Source organism: Pagrus pagrus (genome assembly GCF_965226575.1).
Source record: "Pagrus pagrus genome assembly, chromosome: 19".
NCBI classification, from domain to species: Eukaryota; Metazoa; Chordata; class Actinopteri; order Spariformes; family Sparidae; genus Pagrus; species Pagrus pagrus.
Window position 1 is genome coordinate 13,971,143 of NC_140203.1, and position 22,906 is coordinate 13,994,048.

A 22,906-nucleotide genomic window follows, 5' to 3' on the forward strand; every position below is an offset into this window, starting at 1 on the left:
TGTTACATAAATCAATAAAAGGTTGACACCCAGTAAAAACCGGTAAATCCAGTATGTAGCAGTCTGAAAGTGGTTACCTGATGTGTACCTGATTAATAGACACGCTGGGGACTGTAGCGTGATCCTAACCAGAGCACGCCCATGTGCACCACATGGTCTGTGCTGTGCAACAACATTGGCTGCAGAGAAATGACTGGAAGCGTCTGAAGAACTTATTCAGCCGGATAAATACAGCTGTCCGAGCCGCCCCACACTTAACCCGGCGAGCAGACGGCTGAAGCAGCGTGGTCACCTTGTGAGAGCAGGACACCGAGGTTAATAAAGGCTGTAAACCCCTCTGTTATCCGCACAGCTAACGTTAGCCTGCTAGCTAGCTAACAGCGTGTTTGTTGAGAAAGATGAACGGCCATCTGAACGGTCTCCATAACAACTCGCTCATTGATGAAGACTGCTTCCTCTTCACTTCCGAGTCTGTCGGAGAAGGACACCCCGGTGAGTTTTAATGTGTCACTTGCCTGCCTGTGGGGTAGTTTCAGCTGTGACCACATTAATTAGCCCGATAGCAGCCTGCTAGTCTTTGAAACAAGGTCATGTGGCAAGTTACTGTTAGCTCATCGTGTAGTTGTGTGTCAGCTGGTCTCTGTCCAGTAAAAAATGCCCTGTCCATCCTCTGCAGCTCTGTCAACACAGGTAAAATGAAAAGTAGGACTACACGGTGTGAAGCCTAGCTACAGGCAATGCCGATAACCCGAAGAGAGCAACAGACCGTGTACACACAGGGGAAATACAGTTTATTAAGTTAGACTGCCGCGGCTACATGCTAACAACACGGCGGCTAGCTATTAAAGCTAACACCATGTCAGGGGGACTGTTGGTGCCCGTCAGTCACACGTAGCTCCGCGTGTTGGTTTATTTTTCTACACGAATACAACATAAAGTGGAGTGTTAAGCCTACAAAAGCTAACAGCACTTGTATGTATTTTGTTTCTGTACTTTATGGCGGAAATGATTGCCAACAGCCGGACAGAGTTGCATCATTACAGGGTCCCCACTTGTGACATGTGCTCGGCAGCTGCAGGAGCAGCTGGTTTGTTATTGTCCGATCAGGGAAGTCAAGGCCAGGCTGTCACACTTTCTCACTTCTTATTATACAGTTAGACATTTTAGACATTTTATTTGCAAAAATGAAGAAAAAATCATTCATTCATTTAGTCATTCAGAGTTGAAGCATTTCAGATCAAATCAATGTTATTTATAAAGCCTTAAATCACAACACACATTGCCTCAGTGGGCTTTACAATCTGTACAGTGAACAACGTCCTCTGTCCTTAGACCCTCGATTTGAGTGAGGAAAACTTTGCCATATTGAGGAAAGAAAGATGGAAGAAACCTCAGGAAGAGCCACAGAAGAGGGATCCTGAATTATAGCTAAACTTATAGCTACTTTTATATAAGTACTAATAGTCTGTAAAATAAACTGCCAGGTTTTCTGCACCTTGCTAAACACTATTGAAGTCTAATACAACAACAACAACCCTGCAATGAATCATACTTTCATGAAGGTTACAGTGTTCAATCACTCACTATTATATGATGAAGCTGTTTTATAGAGTCGTTTTGGAGGCTGTAGTGTGTGGTGCTGTTTTGCAGTGAGGGTAGACTAAATGTTTGGACACCTCACAATCTCCTTAAACACCTTTTTTACTTTTTACCTTAAAAACACTCAATAAAAACATGTACTATAGGATTATAGTCCTGTTGGACTGCATTAGATTTTAGCAGGGTGTACATCTGTATCACACAACATGTTAATTGCAGAACTTCTCAGCAGCTTGTCATACAATACGCTACAGTTTTCAGTCTTACAGTGGGGGCAGCTCCATTGCAACAGATAATAGGCTTACCAGCAGTCCTAAATATAGGTACTGCAGGGGCTGCCACTCAACTGTGGGTGTAACATAGTCACATCCACATAGTTGCAGAGCACTAGAAGCATTTTGAGAGATCTCTTATAATGTGGTTCTTTACACTTTGCACTACCTGCATGACAATATACACTGCCTGGCCAAAAGAAAAGTCACCCACTGGATTTAACTAAGAAAATAGGCAAGAGCTTTCCATTGGATAATTACTGACAGTGAGTAATGTTTCAGCCGGCAACTGGTGACTGTTGCAGTGAGTAGGTTCTCATTTCTTAAACATCCATGTCGGAAGTCATATCCTGTGGTCGTGGGAAAGATGTTACTCTGTTTCAGAAGGGTCAAATTATTGGCCTGCATCAAGCAAAGAAAACAACTCAGACTTCTGAAACTACTAAAATTGGATTAAGATCTGTCCAACGCATTATTAAAACCTGGAGGGATAGTGGTGGACCACCATTTTCGAGGAAGAAATGTGGTCAGAAATTTTTTTGAATCATCGTGATTGGTGATCACTTAAACATTTGGTGAAATCAACAGGAGAACTCACAGCTATGTTTTAATACTGAAAGTAAGAGCATTTCCACACACACAATGTGAAGACAGCTGAAGGGACTGACCTGCTGTGTAGCCTTAAGAAAACCACTTATCAGTGAGGCTGATCGGAAAGAAGGCATCACCATGATACCGTTTTATGTGCGTTGACAAGATTTCTGAAAAATACTCATGCATTGCTCCACAGATAAGATTTGTGACCAAATCAGTGATGCCGTGTTGGATGCCCACCTCAGACAAGACCCTGATGCCAAAGTAGCATGTGGTAAGTATTGAACCATAAAGGCTGTCGTTTACTGCGTGTCACTGTTGAAACATGCATGTGAAAGCAGACGCTTAGAGCAAAACGAAGGTGAAGTCCGTTCAGTCCTGTTACTTATTGCAGTTTTTGGTTCCTTTTGTAATTGAGAAATGTTTTCAGATTTGTCTTCTACATGTAAATTGTACATATCAGTTCGAGGAGCCTGGAAACTAAACTCCAGGCCTTAATCAGGAAGTTAAAGCTCCCAAGCCCAAATTCTTACTTTGCTATCTGGGCTCATGGGGAGAATTTTTTAAATGACTGCTGAGCAGACCTGCCTAAAGCAGACATGCAGGTGAGGAAAACTGGAAGAGCGACATTTTTTGTTTTGCTTGTGTGCTTGAATGCAACCTCCGGGTATTAACCTGTAAAACAATATAATTTGCTTAACTAAGTGAAGCGGCTCAACCTTTGCTTTTTAGAGGTAAATTATTTGCATTGTGTTTCACTGCTTAAACACTTTGGCCGTTTGAATCTCCCAGGAAAATAAGGCCACTGGCTCCAGACTAATTCAACGTATTGTTCAAAATGGGGGTTTTATATAGAGCTGCAACAATGAATAAATCAAAAGTAAATGAATGACCTGCTACTTCTATTTCAGGATTTTTGGACACTGATGAGGATGTTGTGGTGGATGTGTTTCAGTGTTTTTTGATGTTTCATAGACTAAATGATTAATTGATTTAATCATCGTTTGATTGATGAAGTTTAACATTATACATCCACATATCTTGAAATAAAAAAAAATCTATAAGTAAAAGTTATTTTAAAACACAAATGGATGAATTGTTGCTTCAACCAGCTTCAGTTTGACAGCCTGTGTACTTAATTCCCTTTAACCTTCTTGTTCTTAATAATCTATTATACTTAGTCTCATCCCTAACGCTGTATGTCATTGTGTTTTCAGAGACCGTTGCTAAGACGGGGATGATCCTGCTTGTGGGGGAGATCACGTCCAGGGCCAATGTTGACTACCAGAAGGTTGTCCGGGACGCAATCAAACACATTGGATATGACGACTCCTCCAAAGGTACAGTCCTGAAAGGCTGGAACTGTAAATGTAGTTCACTTTGAGAGTCATGCAGTTAAAGCCCTCAGGGGGTTCAACATTGTTGAATACTGAATTCCACCTGAGATTACGTTATTGTGCATGAGACAAATCCACACACACCTGTTTCTCCACTTGAGATGCAACAGATTTAGTTGACATACAAACTGACAGTTTTCAAATTAAAGTGTGTATCTGAAGAGAGGCTCAAGTGCCACTTTGAGGACTGACATGTGAAACGGTTCACTGAAGCTCATTGTCTTGATCTACAGGCTTTGACTATAAGACCTGCAATGTGCTGGTGGCGTTGGAGCAGCAGTCCCATGACATTGCTCAGGGCGTTCACCTGGATCGAAAAGAGGAGGATGTGGGAGCTGGTGACCAGGTCGGAGGGTTCATACATTTGTGTTTGATTCACAGCTTGGATCACTGCTGCCAGAAATGTGGCGCTGACAGAGTTTGTGTTGATATTTTGACCTGTATTCATGTCGTGATTTGGCACTGCACCTCTCACAGGGTCTGATGTTTGGATATGCCACTGATGAGACTGAGGAGTGTATGCCCCTCACTATTGTTCTGGCTCACAAGCTCAATGCCAAAATGGCTGAGTTACGCCGAGATGGAACGCTGCCGTGGCTCCGACCCGATTCAAAAACTCAGGTAAGATAAAGACATGGTGCCTCAATTTTCACACAGTCCATCTGTTTTACATAGAACAAAATGCTATTGCAGTTTAAAACTCATCAAATACTTTATTTAAATGTATTTTTCTTTTCCATATGTGCTTTTGATTCTTGGAACTAAAGAGTGAACCAAGTAAACTCTACATCCTGTTCAGTTATAAGATATTTGTTATTCCCCCACCCCCCCAGGTGACCGTTCAGTACAGGCAGGATCGAGGCGCCATGGTGCCGTTGCGTGTCCACACCATCGTGGTCTCCGTACAGCACGATGAGGCTATAAGTTTGGACGAGATGTACCGTTGTCTGAAGGAGCAGGTGGTGATGGCGGTGGTTCCCAGTGGGTTCCTCGACGATGAAACCATATACCACCTGCAGCCCAGTGGTCGCTTCGTCATTGGAGGACCGCAGGTGAGACAAGAATGTCTTTAGTTTTCCTGAAGTAGCTGTCATAATGAACAAAATCATGCGAAATGTGTGTCTTGACTGTGCAGACCCTTCAAAGTCCTTTTGTTCCCACAGGGTGATGCTGGTCTGACCGGGCGCAAGATCATTGTCGATACTTACGGGGGTTGGGGTGCCCACGGAGGGGGTGCTTTCTCTGGGAAGGATTACACAAAGGTAGATCGCTCTGCTGCCTATGCTGCTCGCTGGGTGGCCAAGTCTCTGGTGAAAGCTGGGCTCTGCAAGCGTGTGTTGGTCCAGGTGAGTGTAAAAAGTACGCAGGATCAGGTTTCTGGCAGGCAGGTTTCTGTATGTATTTATTTACCGTTTGTATTAATTCACCTATTTATGTTCCCTTATTTTTCCATTTTATTTAATTTTTTAAGTGTATCTGTTTGTTTTTGTATTTACTTTATTATTTCCCCTTTGTACTTCCCCCTATTTGTTTCCACAAACTTGTCTTCTTTTCATAATTCTGCTTCGTTATATACAGTAAATGCAGGATCTGTTCAATCTTCGATATATTTGCTGATGTAAGCCCATATGTAGTTGCTCCAATATTGAAGTCTAGAAAAAGCCAAACTTACAGATAACTTTTCACATTTCCATTCCTAAATGTTCTTTTAGAAATGGATACAAATTTAAAAAACTGAACTTCATTTTCAGTACTGAAGAAAAACATGGCACAATATGCTGTGAGTGCATTTAACTTTTTAAAATGTCTCCTGCCTCAGTTAAAGTTCTCATTTCTCGGAACTGTTGTAGGTATCCTATGCTATTGGAGTCGCCCATCCACTCTCCATCTCCATCTTCCACTATGGGACCTCCCAGAAGAGCGAGAAGGAGCTGCTGGAAATTGTGAAGAAGAACTTTGACCTCCGTCCGGGAGTTATCGTGAGGTATCATGTTGTGTCTTGATTCAGCCTACAAACATGCTGCCAAGATCTCGTTATATACACCCCACGCATACTTCACATTTCGATAAATTATCCTTTTGTTTGTCTCAGGGAGCTCGACCTGAAGAAGCCCATCTACCAGCGCACAGCAGTTTACGGTCACTTCGGTCGTGACGTCTTTCCATGGGAGGTGCCCAAGAAGCTGAAATACTGAACCCTCTCTCCTCTAATCTTCTTTAGGTGTACCACGGATAAACACGTGTGTTTGTCTACCTCCCTCCCTCATCCTCCTCCGCCCTCTTCTTCCTCTTCACACACACACACAGCCACATCACCACAGCCTCTACTTCATGAAAATATGCCTGTTTCCTAGTTGTTAGCATTGTACCCATCTTCAAGAGAGAACAATAGTATTTCAGATGCCAAGATATTAACTAGAAGAGACATGTTGGAAAAATTGTGCGAATAGATTTGAGCAGCGTTTGTTCTGCTGGCTCAGCTCAGTTTCTGTATGACTAACAGTCATCTAGTGCCCTTTACACTGCTCATTAAGAGTAAACTAACGTGTATCCCTACCAATCTGATAAGTATTAGTGACAGTATTTATCAAACAATATTCATGGCATATTTCCTATTTCACCTAACTCTGTTAATGGCAGTTCAACATCGCAGAAAAAACATCAGCTCTCTTCTACGCACAACCTTTACCATCTTTGTTTTTGAAGTTTTGATGGCACGTTAGGATCAAACACCTGTCGAGTGCTTGACCCTACCTGCCAATCTTCCTGTGTGCTGTCCCTTCAGGCCACTTTTTTTCTGACGTTTTACAGAGAAGTCAGAAGCTGCTAATGACCTTGTGGTTATGTTGGGCTGCACCATGAAATCACTCCATTTTTGTAATTTATTTTGTTGGTTTAAATGTCATGTGATTGTTCCAAATATTGTTGAATGTGTCAATGTTCTACTGACCAAGATGAAGACAAAGGTACAGCACCACCCCCCCCCCCCTTTCCTGAGAGTGACTCTGGGTGTAGCTACAGAGAAACCCAGGCTCAGTCGCCTCTGGACAGGGGCTGCCTTTATCCCGTGGCACCACCATACTTGAAATAATTTATAGAATGGCATTTGATGTGTGCCATGTCGAGTTTTTCTAAAACTGTTTACCACTCAGTTGCACATGTTTTGGCTCCTTCAGTCTTACCTGCACACTGTAAAAGTTCGACTTACATGGAAGAAGATGAAGAGCAGAGCCATAGGCAGACCAAGACAAAGAAATCAGAGGCAGCACACAGGCGGCTTAGTGAATGTAAGACGTATTACTGCTCTCGTCTTCTCAGTTAGTGTTACTGAAGGCTTGTAGATGTTGAATCTTTCACAGGAGTAACACAGCACATTGGTTCTTTGAGATACCAAAAAGTGGAACAAGGCTTCTGTTGGCATGTTACATGTACAGTCGTTCCCAAATGAATGTTGAGCTTGCAACTGACGGTTTTCTTTTTATTTATTTGTTTTTAAAAATGTTCCGACACTGTACCACATGGAAGTCTTTTTCCTGACAACTTCGCGTGAAACGATCTGCGTTTGTCAAGTTTTCCCCTGCCACTCTTTTTAAAGACTGTTTTACAGAGTGTACTTGCAGCAAGTGCAGATAAATTGAGGAAACATAGGTGCAGAATTGCCCGTCTCCTTGAAGACCTGTATCCTCACAATAAAGTTGCACGGGTGAGGCTAAGCCACCAGGGGCTGCAACTAATGATTAGTTGTTGGGTCTATAAAATGTCAGAAAACGATGACAAAGGTCTATCAGCGTATCCTTAAAGATCTTAAGATTTTTTTTCCCTCTTATAACACTTTCATCTGGTCTTTAGTTGATCCTCTGGCATAACCTTGTGGTTCCTTCAGTGTACTGCAGAGAAACCTCAAATAGGAGCCACTGAAATGAATCCGCCTCCATCGTCCAGTGAAATGCGTCTCATGCTCATCCACAGACGAGACGCGTGATTGGTTGGTGTTGTACAGAGAAACCAGCCTGTTTACATCGTCTCCTGTGGGGAGTTTTAAGGGTTTTTTTCTGTTAAATATTTTTTTGTAATCATTAGAAGTGAGTCTGTCAGTGCGGTTGCTGAATGTGTAAAAGTGCCTTGTCTCACTACCTGCAATGCCCCTATCCCCTCCTTACATATTGAACCTGCCCCCCGTCTTCAATAATTCATACTGCGGAGTCTGATTTGTTGTTGAGTTACTCTTTTGAACCCTTCAAATAAACTGCACTCTTCCTTGTGCTTATTGTGCTGTTCTTTTTTTACTGTTTATTTTGTGTGATAAAGCAGATTTGTGACTCCATGTTAAGGTTGCACTGTAGATTTATTCCAATCGACCTTTAATAATCAGTTAAAATGATCATTTCTACATGGAGGTTCTTTCAACAACCAATGGCAAAATGTTAAAGATGAAAATAAAAAAGGCAGAAGTCAGATTTCAGTATCATGAGGCTGTTGGGATGATTGCTTCCTCAGACAGAGTTTAAGTCCAGTAACACAAAACCATGAGATTACTTTCAGTTCTGGATTTCATACACACGTGTTATATAAAAACCCATTGACCTTTACTTTGAAACCTCAGCTATTCAAAGTTATGGTCAGAAACTGCCAGTGACATTGGACCAGACTGCATTGCATTACAAATTCATTTACAGGTGGATTTGTGATGTTTCATAGGCCAGAACTCTTATTAAAGCAGATGAAGCCATGATTCCTTGTACATATAATAGAAAAAAAATGTGGTTAAAAATAGAAAAAAGCTCAAGTATACACAATGATTGTAAAACATTCCTTTCTTTCATTAATTCAACTTTCTGATCCTGCTCAAGCTTTCATATCTCGTCAGCATTCCTTTAACTCCTCAAGTTCAAATAATCCTTTTGTCCGTACTTTGACAAGCTTAGTCCTGGTTTCACTTCACTCAATGCAGACAGTAAGCACAATGCAAAATCACAAAAAACAGTAAGATATCAAATCAGTATCGCAAAGAAATACTTTCAGGCGGCATGCAGTGTCAAACAGTTAGAGAAATATTTGCAGTTTGACGTTGAAAGATCTGGGTCATCCACAGGGGCACCGAGGTTGACTCATATTTAATCCCACCCTGAAAAGAGAAGTTTGGAAATGTTATATGGTATTGTGTGTTCACATTGCAATATAACTTTTTGAAAACTGTCAAAACATGCCACCTACCTCAACATTTTAAAGCCTGTCGTAGCTGAGAGGCTTCCAGACAAATTTCTGACAGTAGAACATCGTCTGTGTAGAAAAGACACGTCAAATGTGATTGTTACTGAGCATTCATGAGCTAAACAAGTTTGCCGGTCGATAGCTGTTTACTTACTCCACATTTGAGAGCAGTCTTCATGTCTCTGCACCTGTACGTTGCCAACGTGCAGGGGTCTGAGAGAAAAACAGGGACATTGGAATGATAATTGATTCATTGACAGAAAATCAAGTAAGCGTTTGCTGGTTCCAGCTTCTAAAGTGAGTAGTGATGGAGAGTAAGTACATTTACCTAAGTGCTGTACTTGAGTGCAGTTTTGAGGTACTTCACGTACTCCATTATAGTTCAGAGGCAAATATTGTACTTTTTACTTGATTACTTTAGTTACTAGTTATATTGCAGATTAAGTTAAAGGGTTCACAATAACGTGTGTTTACAGTTGTTGAGGAGTACGACTGCATATGTATAAAAGTATAAAGCCTTTTGTGGCTCCAGAGGAAGCTGCATTTAATCTGAAAAAATGCCTCCAGTGATGTCACTCAGTGGCATTGTGGGTCCACTGGTCCAGCATTGCTGGATGCATTATGGACACTTTAAAACAAATTATCAAAATCAGCACAGCAGAACCAGAGATATCACCTTTTCTTTTTTATTCCATTATTCTTCTTCCTGGTGCCTACATTACCCACAATGCAACTTAGCTACTGAGTGACATCACCAGAGGTTATTAGATCCAATTTATTAGATCATATGCAGCTTCCTCTGGAGCCACAAAATATATGCTTTCTCACTTTTTACATATGCAGTAGTTCTCACCAAGACCTATAAACGCACTTTAATGTGTACAATTTGTGGATTTATCCTAAGTATGATATGTAATGTATATATAATATGTAATATTAATATAGTAAAATATAAATTATGATGTAATATTACAGATTGATGTTGAGGCAGACTGACCAACAAGAGGAGCCTCCTGCCCGTGGCACATGTGGATGAGAGCACAGACAGCCTGAGGGGTGGCGTAGCTCAGGATGGCGTCCAGCACAGTCTTGCTGAACATGCCAATCACAGCCTCGCACTGGTCTCTGTACTTCGAAGGAACAATATGACAAATCTCCTCAAGCAGTTTGATCACAGCACCCTGAAGAAGAAATGGAGATAAAGGTGAGCGTGCATCATGTCCTCTGCTCAGCCAGAGGTGCTGTCTAGAGGCATTTTGGTGTCTGCTTACATGTGTCTGTGTGGCACAATGAGATACTGTGTATGTGTTCCTTCACTTAATGAGCATGACTCACCTCAGTCCTTTCTTTAGGCAGCAAGTCCTCCAAAGTCTTGACAAGAAAGATGCAGAAGGTGCATTGTGATGAGGGCTGCACCTGATTGACAGACACAGACAGCAGAGGGAAGAAAGGCCAAAAAGATCAAATGGCTGTCTCTAACATATAATAATATCCTTTTTTAAATGAGGTCTTTTGAGCTGTACTTTACTGACATTTTCACTTGTCATAGCATCCCGGAAGGCTTCCTCTACGAAATACCGGAGCATCTTCTCCTGCTTGCCACAGAGCCCAATGATTTTGCAGACCTCCTCTGGTTTCTGGAGAAGAATGAGATGGGACAATATATGTAGAGAAAAGACTTCCCAAGAAATGCATATCAGTAAAGACTACAGACCATGCCATTAGTATTTAATTTAATAATATACTGATGCTGAATCCAGCATGCGACTCACTACAACAGCAGTAAGGATGTTGACTGCCACTGGGAGCATCTTCTCCACCTCTTCTTTGCAGATTTTGGCAGCTGACCCTGGCAGGTGGTCACAAATTTTTTCAATGCCATCCATGATCTTTTTCTGAAATAAAACGCAGTATTAGGTGTGTTGGTGTAATGACCACTATGTAAATCTAAACACCAAGTAAACCAAAAAGTATGATCAAGAGACATGCATTCATATTTTCTCTGTCAACTGGGTGAAACATTTAAGTGCTATTATTGATAACATAAATTGTTTTGCCAATGCATTTAATCAGTTGAAAAATGGATCAGAGTTTCTTGCCTAGACTTTCCTTGACTGAGTTGGTGCTATTTTTTAAAATCTCTAAAGTGAAAATAACTTAAACAGCCTAGAAAACCAACAAACATAAACTATTTATGGACACCAACTAAATGAATGATTTTTTATATTTCATATCAGTTTTCACGACAGTGGAGCCTTCACCAGTGCCCGCCCCCTCACCTCTCAGCCAATCAGGCGCCTCCTCACTGGCGCAGCAACCGTTAGTTAGCTAGCTAGCTTCCAAGAAACACGAGAGAAAACTTTCTCTTTTTGGTCTTTAGTGTTGTCTTTCTCTGAGGAATACCTTCACATGGCAACAAAGCTGCAGAGGTAAGTGAATAAAAATAAATAAATAAAAACGCTACCCCTCCAGCATTCACTTTAATGGTGAATAAAAATCCAAGCTAAATTGCGGCTGAGCTAACGTTGGCTCAGTAGCATCTTTATCCTTGTCAAGCTGAGTGTCTGTGGACTGTTACAAGCAGTTAATCTTTTAAAATGTAATGACCGTGGCATTGTTGCGGCTCAAACTAAACAAAAAGGAGCTAGCTGGATAAATTTGGTAGTAACTACTTGAGTGCATGGTCAGCCAAGAGCGAGGCTGCGAAATTGAAAATTTAAAAATATATCTAATTGTATGAAAAACAACACAATCCTGCAACTATGAACATAATGTGTTTGTTTGTCTACGGAAATATCTATTTAATAAGTCTTATTTATGCATTTACCTATCTAACATTTGTCAATGTGTAGTTGCATGCATGCCTATTGGTGTCTAAAACCATGCAAATGGGGTAGTTTCAGTTTAATGTGATTAGGAATTTGATATATCTGAGATTTTCTACACTTGCACTTGAATACAGGGATCGTTACTATTATTAAGTGACAGCTCTTCTTCTGTACACATTTTGTTACATATTTACACTTTGTCTTGTAAAGCAGTGTAATTAATTAATTAATTAATTAATGTTTGCAAAGAATGTTACTCGATATAATCACATAACAGGCTATTTTTTTTAATTTTACACAAGCTATTTAATTGAACCAATGGTTTTCAAATAAAGGTTGAGGTGAGTGGTGAAAAGTCTTAACACGTCTTTTGATGAGTGATTCAGAACAGTCTAAAAAAGTTTAACATATTTTTTTTAAACAATTTTTCTCTCTTTGGACTCAGCTGGGACTCCTCACAGACCAGATAAAGCTTCGAGAAAAGGGGATCTCTCAGATCAGGTGAGAAACAGAAACTGCCACATAAATTTCACTTCAACTTTTACTCGACAGAAAATAGGAAGTGGCTTCGCATGAAAAAGAAGAAGGGACCTTTCCTTTAGTGTGTGTACGTGTATGTGTGTACCCACGACTGATTACAACTTATTTGCATTTCTGAATGTGATCAAAAAAAGGTGGGATATATTTCTAAGAAGTTCCTTTTTTTTAAATTTAATGTAAACCTTCAACCACCAATCTTAGCGAGTATTTGAGATAGTGCAGTGTGTATTTTAATCTTGACTTATGAATATGGACATTCACAGTGTCAGTAATATCAGTGAGCAAATATCAATCCTCTGGAATGTGTTTGCTGCTTAGTAGACTATTATACTCACCTGGAGGTCTTTGTTGGAGAGCAGGTCATCCAGGAGTTCAAATATTTGGGTGCAATCCTTGCAGACGTCCCCATTCTGTGTTTAAAGTCACATAATGGAAATAAATTAACGTCTGAAGTGATTCAATCACTCGCACATACCAGATACCTCATTCTAAGTTGAGATATGTTTGTAAACAATACTTCTTGTTTGTGAAAAATCTGTTATTTTCAATGTTCATCTAAAACATATTTAATGAGGAAGAGATTTGTGACTGCACGAGTTTCACAAGATTAAAACTGAAACAGTAGAAAGTACTTCTTGGAGTTGAAGTGACTTCCTGATTTTGAAGAAATGCAAATCTCAGTTATCTTTGTGAGAAGTCACCACTTTTGCCTTACATTTATTTTATTGCTCTGATTTCATTGTGTACAGTTTCAAGAATTGCAGGGTTTGTCTTGAAGAATTCATTATGTCTCCAAAATAGTATTGGAGAGAAATTTTTATTTTATGTGACTTGCTACTGCTACAGAAAAATTTCCCTTGCGGATTAATAAAGTTATTTATCTATCTTAATTTTGTATATTTACTCAAATACTGTACTGTACTGTACTATAATTATGCTATTTTATACTTTAACTCCACTACATGCCAGAGAGAAGCATTGTACTATTTACTCACTACACTTGTTAACAGATATAGTTACTAGTTAACTTACAGATTAAGATATTAAAGAAAAAAATAGGATCAGTTTATAAAATACAAGGCATTTTTAAGCGTAACAAGCTGTTTCCAACCTTTTTGCTTGCGACCACTTACAATGAAACATCTTTCAAATGTCAGAGTTGTTCCACCAAAGAGAGATTTCCACTCTAAACTTGGTTAAACTACCTAACTGTAAGTAAAATGCATCAAGCGGCAACAGTTAAATGCTTTACAGTGATTCTTTTAAATAAACATGGCTGATAATACTTTAACTCGAGTAGGATTTTGGACTTTTGCTTGTAATGAAGAATGTATTTTCAGTGTGGTACTTTTAGTTAAAGGTGTTGCAAGCGATTCTAGGAAAAGATGGTGGTCAAATACAGATGCTTTGGGTGGGTCGCTCAGGTTGAGCCACCAGCCTAAATCGTCGGTGTGTGTAACCTAGGTTTGTTAAATGCATTATAACATACACTTTCAGTACACAATTTAGAAAATGTTTTCATAAATGTTATCCCTGAATGTCTTCGATTAATCTATGATTACATTTTGTTGAAAAATTTGTTGTTTTTGTAAGACGTTACAATTTGATTGCAAAATATAGTTTTGTTACAAGACATCAAAAATCATAAACTTACTGGTCTTGGGGCATCTGGAACATCTTGCAAAGCGTTGACATTAGAAGCTGAAGTCAAAGCTGCAGGGGGAATATTCATCATTAATAATCCTCATTGTAATATAGTTTAAAAAAAATGTACGATTTAATTCGTAATACATAGTGTTAGTATAATTATTATAATCTCACCACAGCCTTCAAGACAAATGAAGAGAAGCACAGTAATCTTGAGCCAGGCCATCCTCCTGTTGTTTTTAGGCTTTTAGTTGAATGTCTTCTCTCCAGATGTGTCCAGGGAACTGCGAGTGCTGCTTATATGTGACAGGGCCCATCTGCCACCTATAGCCCCCACCAACCAGATTTTGAGGGGGAACAAAACAACCTCATGCTGGTTGATAAGAGTTGTTTTCAGCATAGCGGAACAGTTTTTTTTTCTCTCTCTCTCAATAAGCTAATATTAGCCAAGTTTCATATTCAGTTCCTCACACCAATGTGTGACAACTTGACATCCTGAAGACAAAGATGAGTTTACAAATGTACTGTAATTATGTTTACAATATGCAGTGGCTGTCATCATCATCTTATCCTATAGTTCATTCCAGCTGTGACTACTATATTTTGTAGTTTTGTCTGTTATCTCAGGACAATCTGAGTTGGTGTTACGGTGAAAAATACCTTGTTTTTTGGCTCTGTTGTAGTAAAAACATCTGCACTGCTGCATATTCCCTCTCCTGATGCTGTTTAAACTCGAACTCACTACAGTATATGTACAGTCCTATGTGACCACACGGAAAATGATAACTGTTTCACAACACCATAGACTGATTTCTAATTTCAGTTTTGGTCTTAGAAAATCAAGGGAGACATGTGATCCTTCTGCTTTGAAGAGACCATCTCAACTTCCCAGAAATGTTACTCTATCAGCAAATTATTAGACAAAACATGTACGGCAATCTGACCCACCATATAATCTCATCATTTGACATCTTCTGACATGCCTGTCATACTAAATCTGATGTTTATACTTTATAACTGTTTACTTCAGGTTGTAGGTTATTGTTGTCCCCTACAATCTGTAGGTGTGAAGATAGTTTGCCTTGTGGGTGTCAACGCTTTTCTTCAAAAAGCAGTGTTTTATTATGCATCATGCAAAGTGCATCTTTTTGGACATGGACATTTTACTCTGGCGACTCCCAGTGGTAGCTTTGAAAAAGACACTGTGCCAGAGCACAGTACATGCCTACCTTCCTGTCCCTTAAATCTAACAGGGAACGCTGAGATAAATTCATGGAAGCAACACGGAGTTTTCATTTTCCCTAATAACAAAAACATTTGCTATTACAATGATTTCAAAGATGCTATGAAACATAACAGTGTAACATAATTGGGCTTTAATATTTTTGCAGGGATGCCAGTGCCTGTCAGTCTGTTTATGGTTTGTCCGCCACTTTGGTAAAGACATAAATATCTCAACAATTACCTGATGGATTACCATGAAATTTTATTACAGACATTAATTGTCCCCAGAAGATGATTTGGTTTAACTGTGCGTGCATGCCGTTGACAGTGTTATGAAACCAATACCTCAAGAGCTCTGCCATCACACAGCTTAGATTTCAACTTTTTTATTGATTTGATTTTAACCCAGATGCCTTTTCAGTTCCTTCATAAGCTGCCTCTTGGTGTAACTAATCCTCGCAAGGTTCTCAAGTATCTGTACCTGTTGAGCCTGAGAAACGGCTTTCACATTTAAAACAGCCTCTGCCTGCCTTGTGATGTTCTTGGTTCACTTGTAGCTCCTGTTTTTCTTGTCATAGACCTCTAATGAAATGCCAACACAAATACTGTATGTCATCTGTGGGTCTGTTTAATCATTTTTATAACAATTTAAAAGCCAGTTTCTACCTTGGAGCAGCCCTACTAAAGTAACCCTACTAAATAATTCACACTGAGAATCCTGGCTTGTTGTTGAGCGTTTCTTTTAAACACAGATGCACAATCATCTGGTTGACTGCTCAACAATGTCACGTTTTCTATCAGCTGCATGAAGCAGATTTAAGTGATCCCATACCAAGGTCATGTATACCAGATCTCATCAGATTCTTTAATGTCTACAGAAAGCACAACGATTAAGATTGTATACATATAAAGGCACAAAAGACAGGACGGCCAAAGTGGGCCTCAGTAGAAAGAGGCTGTAAAAATGATCACATCCTCTCAAGACCCATCGATAGTTCCTATTTTGGCTTTTAGTACTTTCAATGTGGGTTTTAAAGAATGACTGAGAACAGCATTGACATACTCAACCAAACATTTACACTGACAATAATGTGCAGGGGCTCTTTTTGGTGTGAGAAATTCACCTCAAATCCTACGCCTGATGATAAAGTCATGGTCTTAGAAGATCACAGAGTGATTGTGGGATAATTTATGCTGCTGAAGTCACAAATCGCATATAGAGAATCAAGGTTTGGTCCAATTCATAATCATCCATCATAGTCTAAATGTCACAAAGTATACAGAATAATTGCCAAATGTTTCTTTGCTACGATAATTTTTATACCGATGTTTTCAACATTTATTCAAAGATCAGATAATCTTTTTATACTTTATGACATTTGTCAAGCTTTTTTTCAAACTTTTTGGTGTTAAAAGATCTGGGTCAACCATTGGGGCAACAAGGTTGACCTGTAAGAGCAGTTTTGAGATATTTTATATGGTGATGTATGTTTTTATTATGCATTCAATTTGTCATAAAACTCCTGCCTTAAAGGGGCGCTATGTAGTTTTTGGAGAAGAAATTCAAACTCAGAATTTTAATATTTACAACATTAATGAGGTAATAATGCAAACTCGGAAATATTCATTTTTTCCATAACTGAATAAACAAGCTGTTCTCAGAGGAAAATAAGGAACGTGACTGAACAAAAGGCAGCTGTGCTTACTCAGCGACCAAAGTTGCCTCCAATGGTCAATACATGAAGATAACCATGCCTGTGAACTTTGGTGTGGCGTAGGTCAGTGGTTAATTCTGCACTTCCTTGCCGTACGTGTCAGTTATTTATGTACACGTATGACTTGGACAAAGGCGGGGAGAATCCTTTTCCAGCATCTCAACCACAGTGTTCTGCAGAAAAGCTGGGCGTGAAATAGAGATTAATGTGAGCTTACATACAGTATCTACCACACAAAGAGATTTTATGTTTGATCATGTGCACGTGTATTTGTCACCGCACGAGAGTGTGACTCAACTCGGTCACCACGGTCACCACGGTGTTGATAATAAATAATTGGCAGGACTTGCTTGTGGGCATTCCCTTATCGACAGATATGAACAGCTGAGGGAGTTCAGCAGAGAGATCAAACTTTGGCCTTTTTATACAAAATATTGCTCTTTTTAAATGTTGAATGCTAAGAATGCTTTTGTGTTTTTTTTGTGTTTTTTTTTAGAATAGACCTCTTGGAAGAATCAGAAATACTCCATTACATAAATAATAGAAAGCAAAGACTACGGAACAAATGTTATACAGGAAGAAATTCAGGCATGCCTTACCATGAAAGCAATAATCATGTTGAGGGCCAGTGGAAGTATCTTCTTTACTTCTCCTTTGCAGACTTTTAAAACACTGGGTGGTGCTACACAGCTCTTCATCTTTGAACTTTTCCTGGAATAAAGGGGTGTATGAGCTACCTATTTGCACCATATGTGGTGCTCTTTATAAGTATACAGTATGTGGTTTTGTTTTCGTGGTTATATTTATGGTACTGTATGAATATGTATTTTTGTTCTTTCTGAAAATGTTTGTTTTTTTCTCACTGCTGTACTCTCAATCTCAAGAGATTCCCTGATTAACTGATTTTAGAAAGTTAATATGCATTATTATTATTATTATTATTGTTATTATTATTATTATTAACAATAATAACAATCAAAACTCATAATGTATACTAGAATACAGGAAACAAAGGAGAAACTGATGTATTTATGAAAGTATAACAAATGAATGTCTAGACAGGTGTTATGTTGTACACCTTTTGTTGTTGAGCTTTATACTTTTCCTTGTGAAGCACTTTGTAAAGAGAACATTAAAATATATAAAATGTTCCTTGATATAAGCAAATTGACCATACTTTTTTTCTTCATCACCACTGAGTCTTAACCCAGGCTGTAGTTTTCACCAAAATACTGTTGAGGTCAAGGTTAGTGGAAGATGTTTTGCCATATCAATGTGTCGCATTGTTAAATAAGGTGTTTCTTTTTGTGCTTGTGCAGGTGGGACTCCTCACAGTTCAGAGAAAAGAGGATCTCTGTGGTCAGGTAAGCCAAAGAAACTAGTTTCGAAATTTAATTTTAGCCTTTGTTCAGTGGCTCAGCACTGACAAGTGGAAGGGACTTTTCCATTACTGTGTGTCTATTTGTGAATGTATATGTCAGTGGTGGTGTTGTTTGCAGACTTGCTGCTCTCTCTAAATGTGAAGAATGTGTCTCGTCTGAAAAAAGAACAGGCGTCTAGGTTTTCCAGTGAAATGTCCTTTTTATTTATTTTTTTAATGAAAACTATGCAAGCATATTTGTATTTCAGTTTTGACTCATGTGTTTGGACATACACAGGAAAAATAATATTATCAGTGAGCAAACAGTAATGCCCAGGAATGCTCTGTGGACTGTTGTACTCACCTGGAGGTCTGTATTGGAAAGCAGGTCAGCATTCTGAGTGTTGTATAAAGTCACATAATGAAACTAAATCCACACCTGAAACTGACTAACTTACAATTACCATGCGCACATACAGAGGACTCATTCATTCTCCCTGTACTATTTAAAGTTACTACTTACTAAACACTGACGCTAATTCAAGTTTCAACCAAGGATTTCTCCTGTCTGAGTTGGGCTGCACCATAGTGCAGAAACGGTACTGTATTAGCAAATAGTTCTCTGGTTTGACTTTGTTCTTATTTAGCACAGCTGATGCAAAGACAGCTGGATTGTTCCCGTTTTCCTCAACAACACAGGACAAAACTCAAGTTTATTCATTAATTAAATGGATCGCCAGATAACCTTCCATTTCCCTTTTCTCCCGGTGACCTCGAGCCTAGTGACAGATAAAATGCGTAGTGGTAGCGAGAAGTAAACGCTGATGGTTTCATTATTATAGAGCCATTACTTCATGCAATCAACATCTACTTCATAATGAAACCTTGAAGCAACTTTTTTTTTCCATTGCCAGTTTAAGATGTTAAATATTGTGCTTGACTGTAGCCCTTGGCTGTGTTAGGTGTACATGTACCTAAGATGTCATTCAGATAGATTCCTGTGGTTTCAACTTCCTTTTCAGGCCTGGTGCCTCTGGTAGCTGCGTCTGCCTGGATAAAGTCCAAACCATGACAAAAAAAATTCTGGCACGACAGTTAGGCGCTCTAGACTTTGTATCTGACTTAAAATCTTTCATGTGTTTTATGAACCACTGCATTCTTTGTGCCTGAAAAACAACATTTTACGGCCTTTCCTGCTCGTGATGTTTTCTTGTAGCTTCCTTTACTCAAGGTCCATAACTTTGCTCCATGTAGTCATTAGCAGAGCTCCACAAACCTGTTTTATGTAACTCTCCTGTCTGTCTGTGTCATAGACCTGTGATGGCCTCAATAGAGGAGGAACACTTAATCATTACTAAACATGTGTAATTTGATAACTTCTCCTTTTGTGTTGGTTTTTTATTTTCAGACCAGGCCTTTTAAAAGTTTTTCTCCAAGTATGGTGGAACTAGCCTTTAATTTGAAGACACCGTTGACGGCACATATTGTGGGAATTGTGAAAGCTTTAATGCCTCACACCGGTCTCAGGAAAGACTTGAGGGAATGTCTTCAAATTTGGCACAAACTTGGTCCACTTGGACTCAAGGATCAACCGATTAGGTCAAAGATCGCCTCACAAAACAACTTTTTTGCCACAACTCAAAAAATTAAATGCCAATTACAAATACATTTCACACAAATGTCTAATAGGCATTTCATATCCAAAAGGTCAAAGGTCAACTTCACTGTGACATCATAATGTTCCCTAAAAACTATTTTCAGACCATAATTCGTGGCTTAACTCAGGGACAGAAAGGGGGATTGTGGCCATATTTCACTTTTTGTCAGATACTGAATCTCTGACACTGATCTTGGGTGCCCACCTTGAAAATGTGACACTTTGTATAGACTTCTTATTCTGTGCTGCCCGGTTGAAGCATGTGTGTGAAGCATCTCCGTTTTTGAATTTGTAGCTTCTTCCCAGCAACATCCATCTTGAAGCGTTGTCTACTGTCATGGCTACAACTTCGTGCTCTGTCTGAATCAGCTTTATTGGCCCAGGATGTGAACACATACAAGGAATAAGTCCACTGCAAGCTCATTGGTTTGCTGATATTGAGCTTCAGGTGTTTGTCGTTGCACCATGTGCCGGAGCTCTATATCAGTCCTCTGTGCTCCTCTGTTAAAATAGTCTCTAAATGAATGCACGTAACAAGCATATTACTCACTGGAAATTATTCCCTGGAATCATACAAATACGAATTATTAAATTACTTAAAAGTCTTCACTATATATATTACACGTGTGGAAAGACATGAAGGTAAACTGACACTTAACTTGTTGGTTTAGGCATACTTGCAGCCTCAAGGTGGTAATTCTGGTTGTAACCTGTTACTATGAATGGTGGAAACAGGAAATAGAAAAAAGTCTTCCTGCCTAGAAAGGAACTTGAGGACTAATAAGGCACAGAGTGAGGTCTGGTTCTGTGCTTATTAACACAGGGCTGGATAATATATCGATAATATGTATTTATCGTGATATAAGACTATATATATATATATATATATATATATAACATGAGACAATATCCAAATGCACTGACTGCAAAACCCTGGGCAGAGTTTTCAGCCTCTGATTGACTGAAGACATGCTACTCGGTCCTCCTGACCAACCACTAAGAATGTGTTCAACTCACGTATTCAAACTATTAGTTGTTGAATAGAACAGTTGCAGTAGAAAATGCCGGTGCCCCAGTGCCCTAGATTAACTGAGTGCATGTTTGTCTGATTGGTGCCTTTTATTACCATTTGTCTTGATTCATAAGACTTCCCAAACATCCCTCTTGGCTTATCTTTATGGCCAGTAGTTTATAGTACTACAAGTGTGTCATTCCAGGAATCGCAAACCGTGCAGCAGCTCTCAGATTAGAAGACTTACAGTAATATAAACCAGCTTGAGGTGAAAAACAAGATTTATTTGTGATTTGCTACTTTGCCCTGTTAAGCGTAAAGTGAGGTAAGCGACATTTAACACACATTAAGGGGAAGTACAAACAGACACAGAAGGTGCTGAAAGACACTAACAATAGGATGTCACAGCACTGTGTCTGTGCTGCTGATGGATCCAACTCGGCGTCACAATAGTCGTCTTGGAACAACTGTGGGCGGGATTCCATGACAGCATTTTTGTTTTTTGTCTGTTTCTTCCTACTGACTTTCCGTGTTACTGTTCTTTGTATTAGCTAATCTTGTGAAATCCTTTTGGTATTCTGCACATTGCTGCTTCCTCCTGACTCGCTCCAGGTGAATTATGGGCTGTTACGTGCTAAAGTGATTCATCTACAGCAAGGAGATGCTGAGGCCTTTTTGTCTGTAAGGTTTTAGACTTAGATGACGACAGCAATTACTATAAATGTGCAAACAAGCTGGAGCTGGAAAGAAATTATGCTTTTGTATCTATCTAATCTAACTCTGCATGTGTCTAGACACATAATTAACACAGATTTCCTATATTAAACTAAACTTGTTGGAAATGGAAATGAAATGGATGTTGGAAACGCGTCTGAAAAGGGCCAGAGGTGAAAAGGTAACCTTCAGCCATTAGCAAACACAGTTCAGTTTCAGTTTTTACACATGATGAATAAGATTACTGTAGCAGCTCTTCTGTTACTGAGAGTAATATACTGTCTTGTGAGGGCCATGAAAAATAAAGGAGATATAAATGAAAAAAAAAAAAGTGTGATTTCTTCTTCTTTCCTTATTATTGGCTTGAAGTTTAGCAAGACACCACAGTTGTTGACCTCACACTCAGGTCAAATATGATACGAATGGCACGTGGTTTGTTTAATGGAATTAAAAGGCCTTAATGTTTCTTAATGCTGCGGTAAACATGTCAGGTGTTAAAGCCGCTGAATTTGTCAAGAGCTGTCAAGAACAAATGCGTATAATCTTACAGTGAAAATGAAAGACACTTCTCGACTGTTCGTGCCAACCTCGATCATTTTTGCTTCCATTGTAGCGAGACGAAGTCAAACAAGTCATCCACTAGTTGAGGAAGTTGCATTGTTCTCTGAGCTTTTTGTTGTCAAGCCTAGAGTACAACCGATAATGGGTTTTTGGTGTACCGATATTAGGGAGTAAAAACAATCCAGTAACAGTAATCTTCACTGGGAATTTAAGTTATTGATATTCTTAGAAAATATAAGTCAGTATAAGTATATTTAATTTATGACATAATTTCTAAATCGCAACAAGCATCTCTTTCTGCATTATGATCTATGAAAGATAAAGTTTCCTCCAGTATCGGTCCTTATCGGACAACATTTGCACCGATACCAATATATACTGATATATTTCTGATAGGCCTATGATATGAATGTTTTGCTTTGTGCAAATTGTATCTACAGTATTGAAGCCCTCACTTAAGTACATGGATGAACTAGTTTCTGCACTTGCTCACTGTTTTTTTTATATGCATTCATAAAATAGGGTTTAATCATAGTGACGTATAAAAGTCTCAACAGTAATGGGGAAAAAAAAGA

General features: G+C 39.2%; 3 protein-coding genes across 3 annotated transcripts in view; 2 read left to right on the top strand and 1 right to left on the bottom strand.

Annotated features, from left to right (window-relative positions):
• Window positions 1–152: 152 nt before the first annotated feature.
• Window positions 153–8,125, top strand: mat2aa (methionine adenosyltransferase 2Aa). The gene is made up of 9 exons (XM_084382758.1): window positions 153–492; window positions 2,662–2,739; window positions 3,683–3,805; window positions 4,096–4,208; window positions 4,340–4,483; window positions 4,696–4,914; window positions 5,026–5,208; window positions 5,713–5,846; window positions 5,955–8,125. The coding sequence occupies exons 1-9, from the start codon at window positions 399–401 to the stop codon at window positions 6,055–6,057; spliced, it is 1,191 nt and encodes a 396-aa protein (XP_084238884.1). The 5' UTR covers window positions 153–398; the 3' UTR covers window positions 6,058–8,125.
• A 63-nt stretch (window positions 8,126–8,188) lies between these two features.
• Window positions 8,189–14,384, bottom strand: sftpba (surfactant protein Ba). The gene is made up of 10 exons (XM_084382759.1): window positions 14,263–14,384; window positions 14,096–14,154; window positions 12,777–12,851; window positions 10,846–10,968; window positions 10,606–10,710; window positions 10,409–10,489; window positions 10,071–10,254; window positions 9,228–9,286; window positions 9,077–9,142; window positions 8,189–8,987 (listed from the first exon to the last, which is right to left on the bottom strand). Exons 1-9 carry the CDS (start codon window positions 14,312–14,314, stop codon window positions 9,086–9,088), a joined length of 795 nt encoding a protein of 264 aa, XP_084238885.1. The 5' UTR covers window positions 14,315–14,384; the 3' UTR covers window positions 8,189–8,987; window positions 9,077–9,085.
• Window positions 11,426–22,906, top strand: part of loxa (lysyl oxidase a) — a 34,730-nt gene continuing 23,249 nt past the window's right edge. The window contains exons 1-3 of the mRNA XM_084382757.1: window positions 11,426–11,502; window positions 12,347–12,402; window positions 18,347–18,391. The gene's annotated coding sequence lies outside the window, so the exon portion shown is untranslated. The remainder of the gene's footprint in view (window positions 11,503–12,346; window positions 12,403–18,346; window positions 18,392–22,906) is intronic.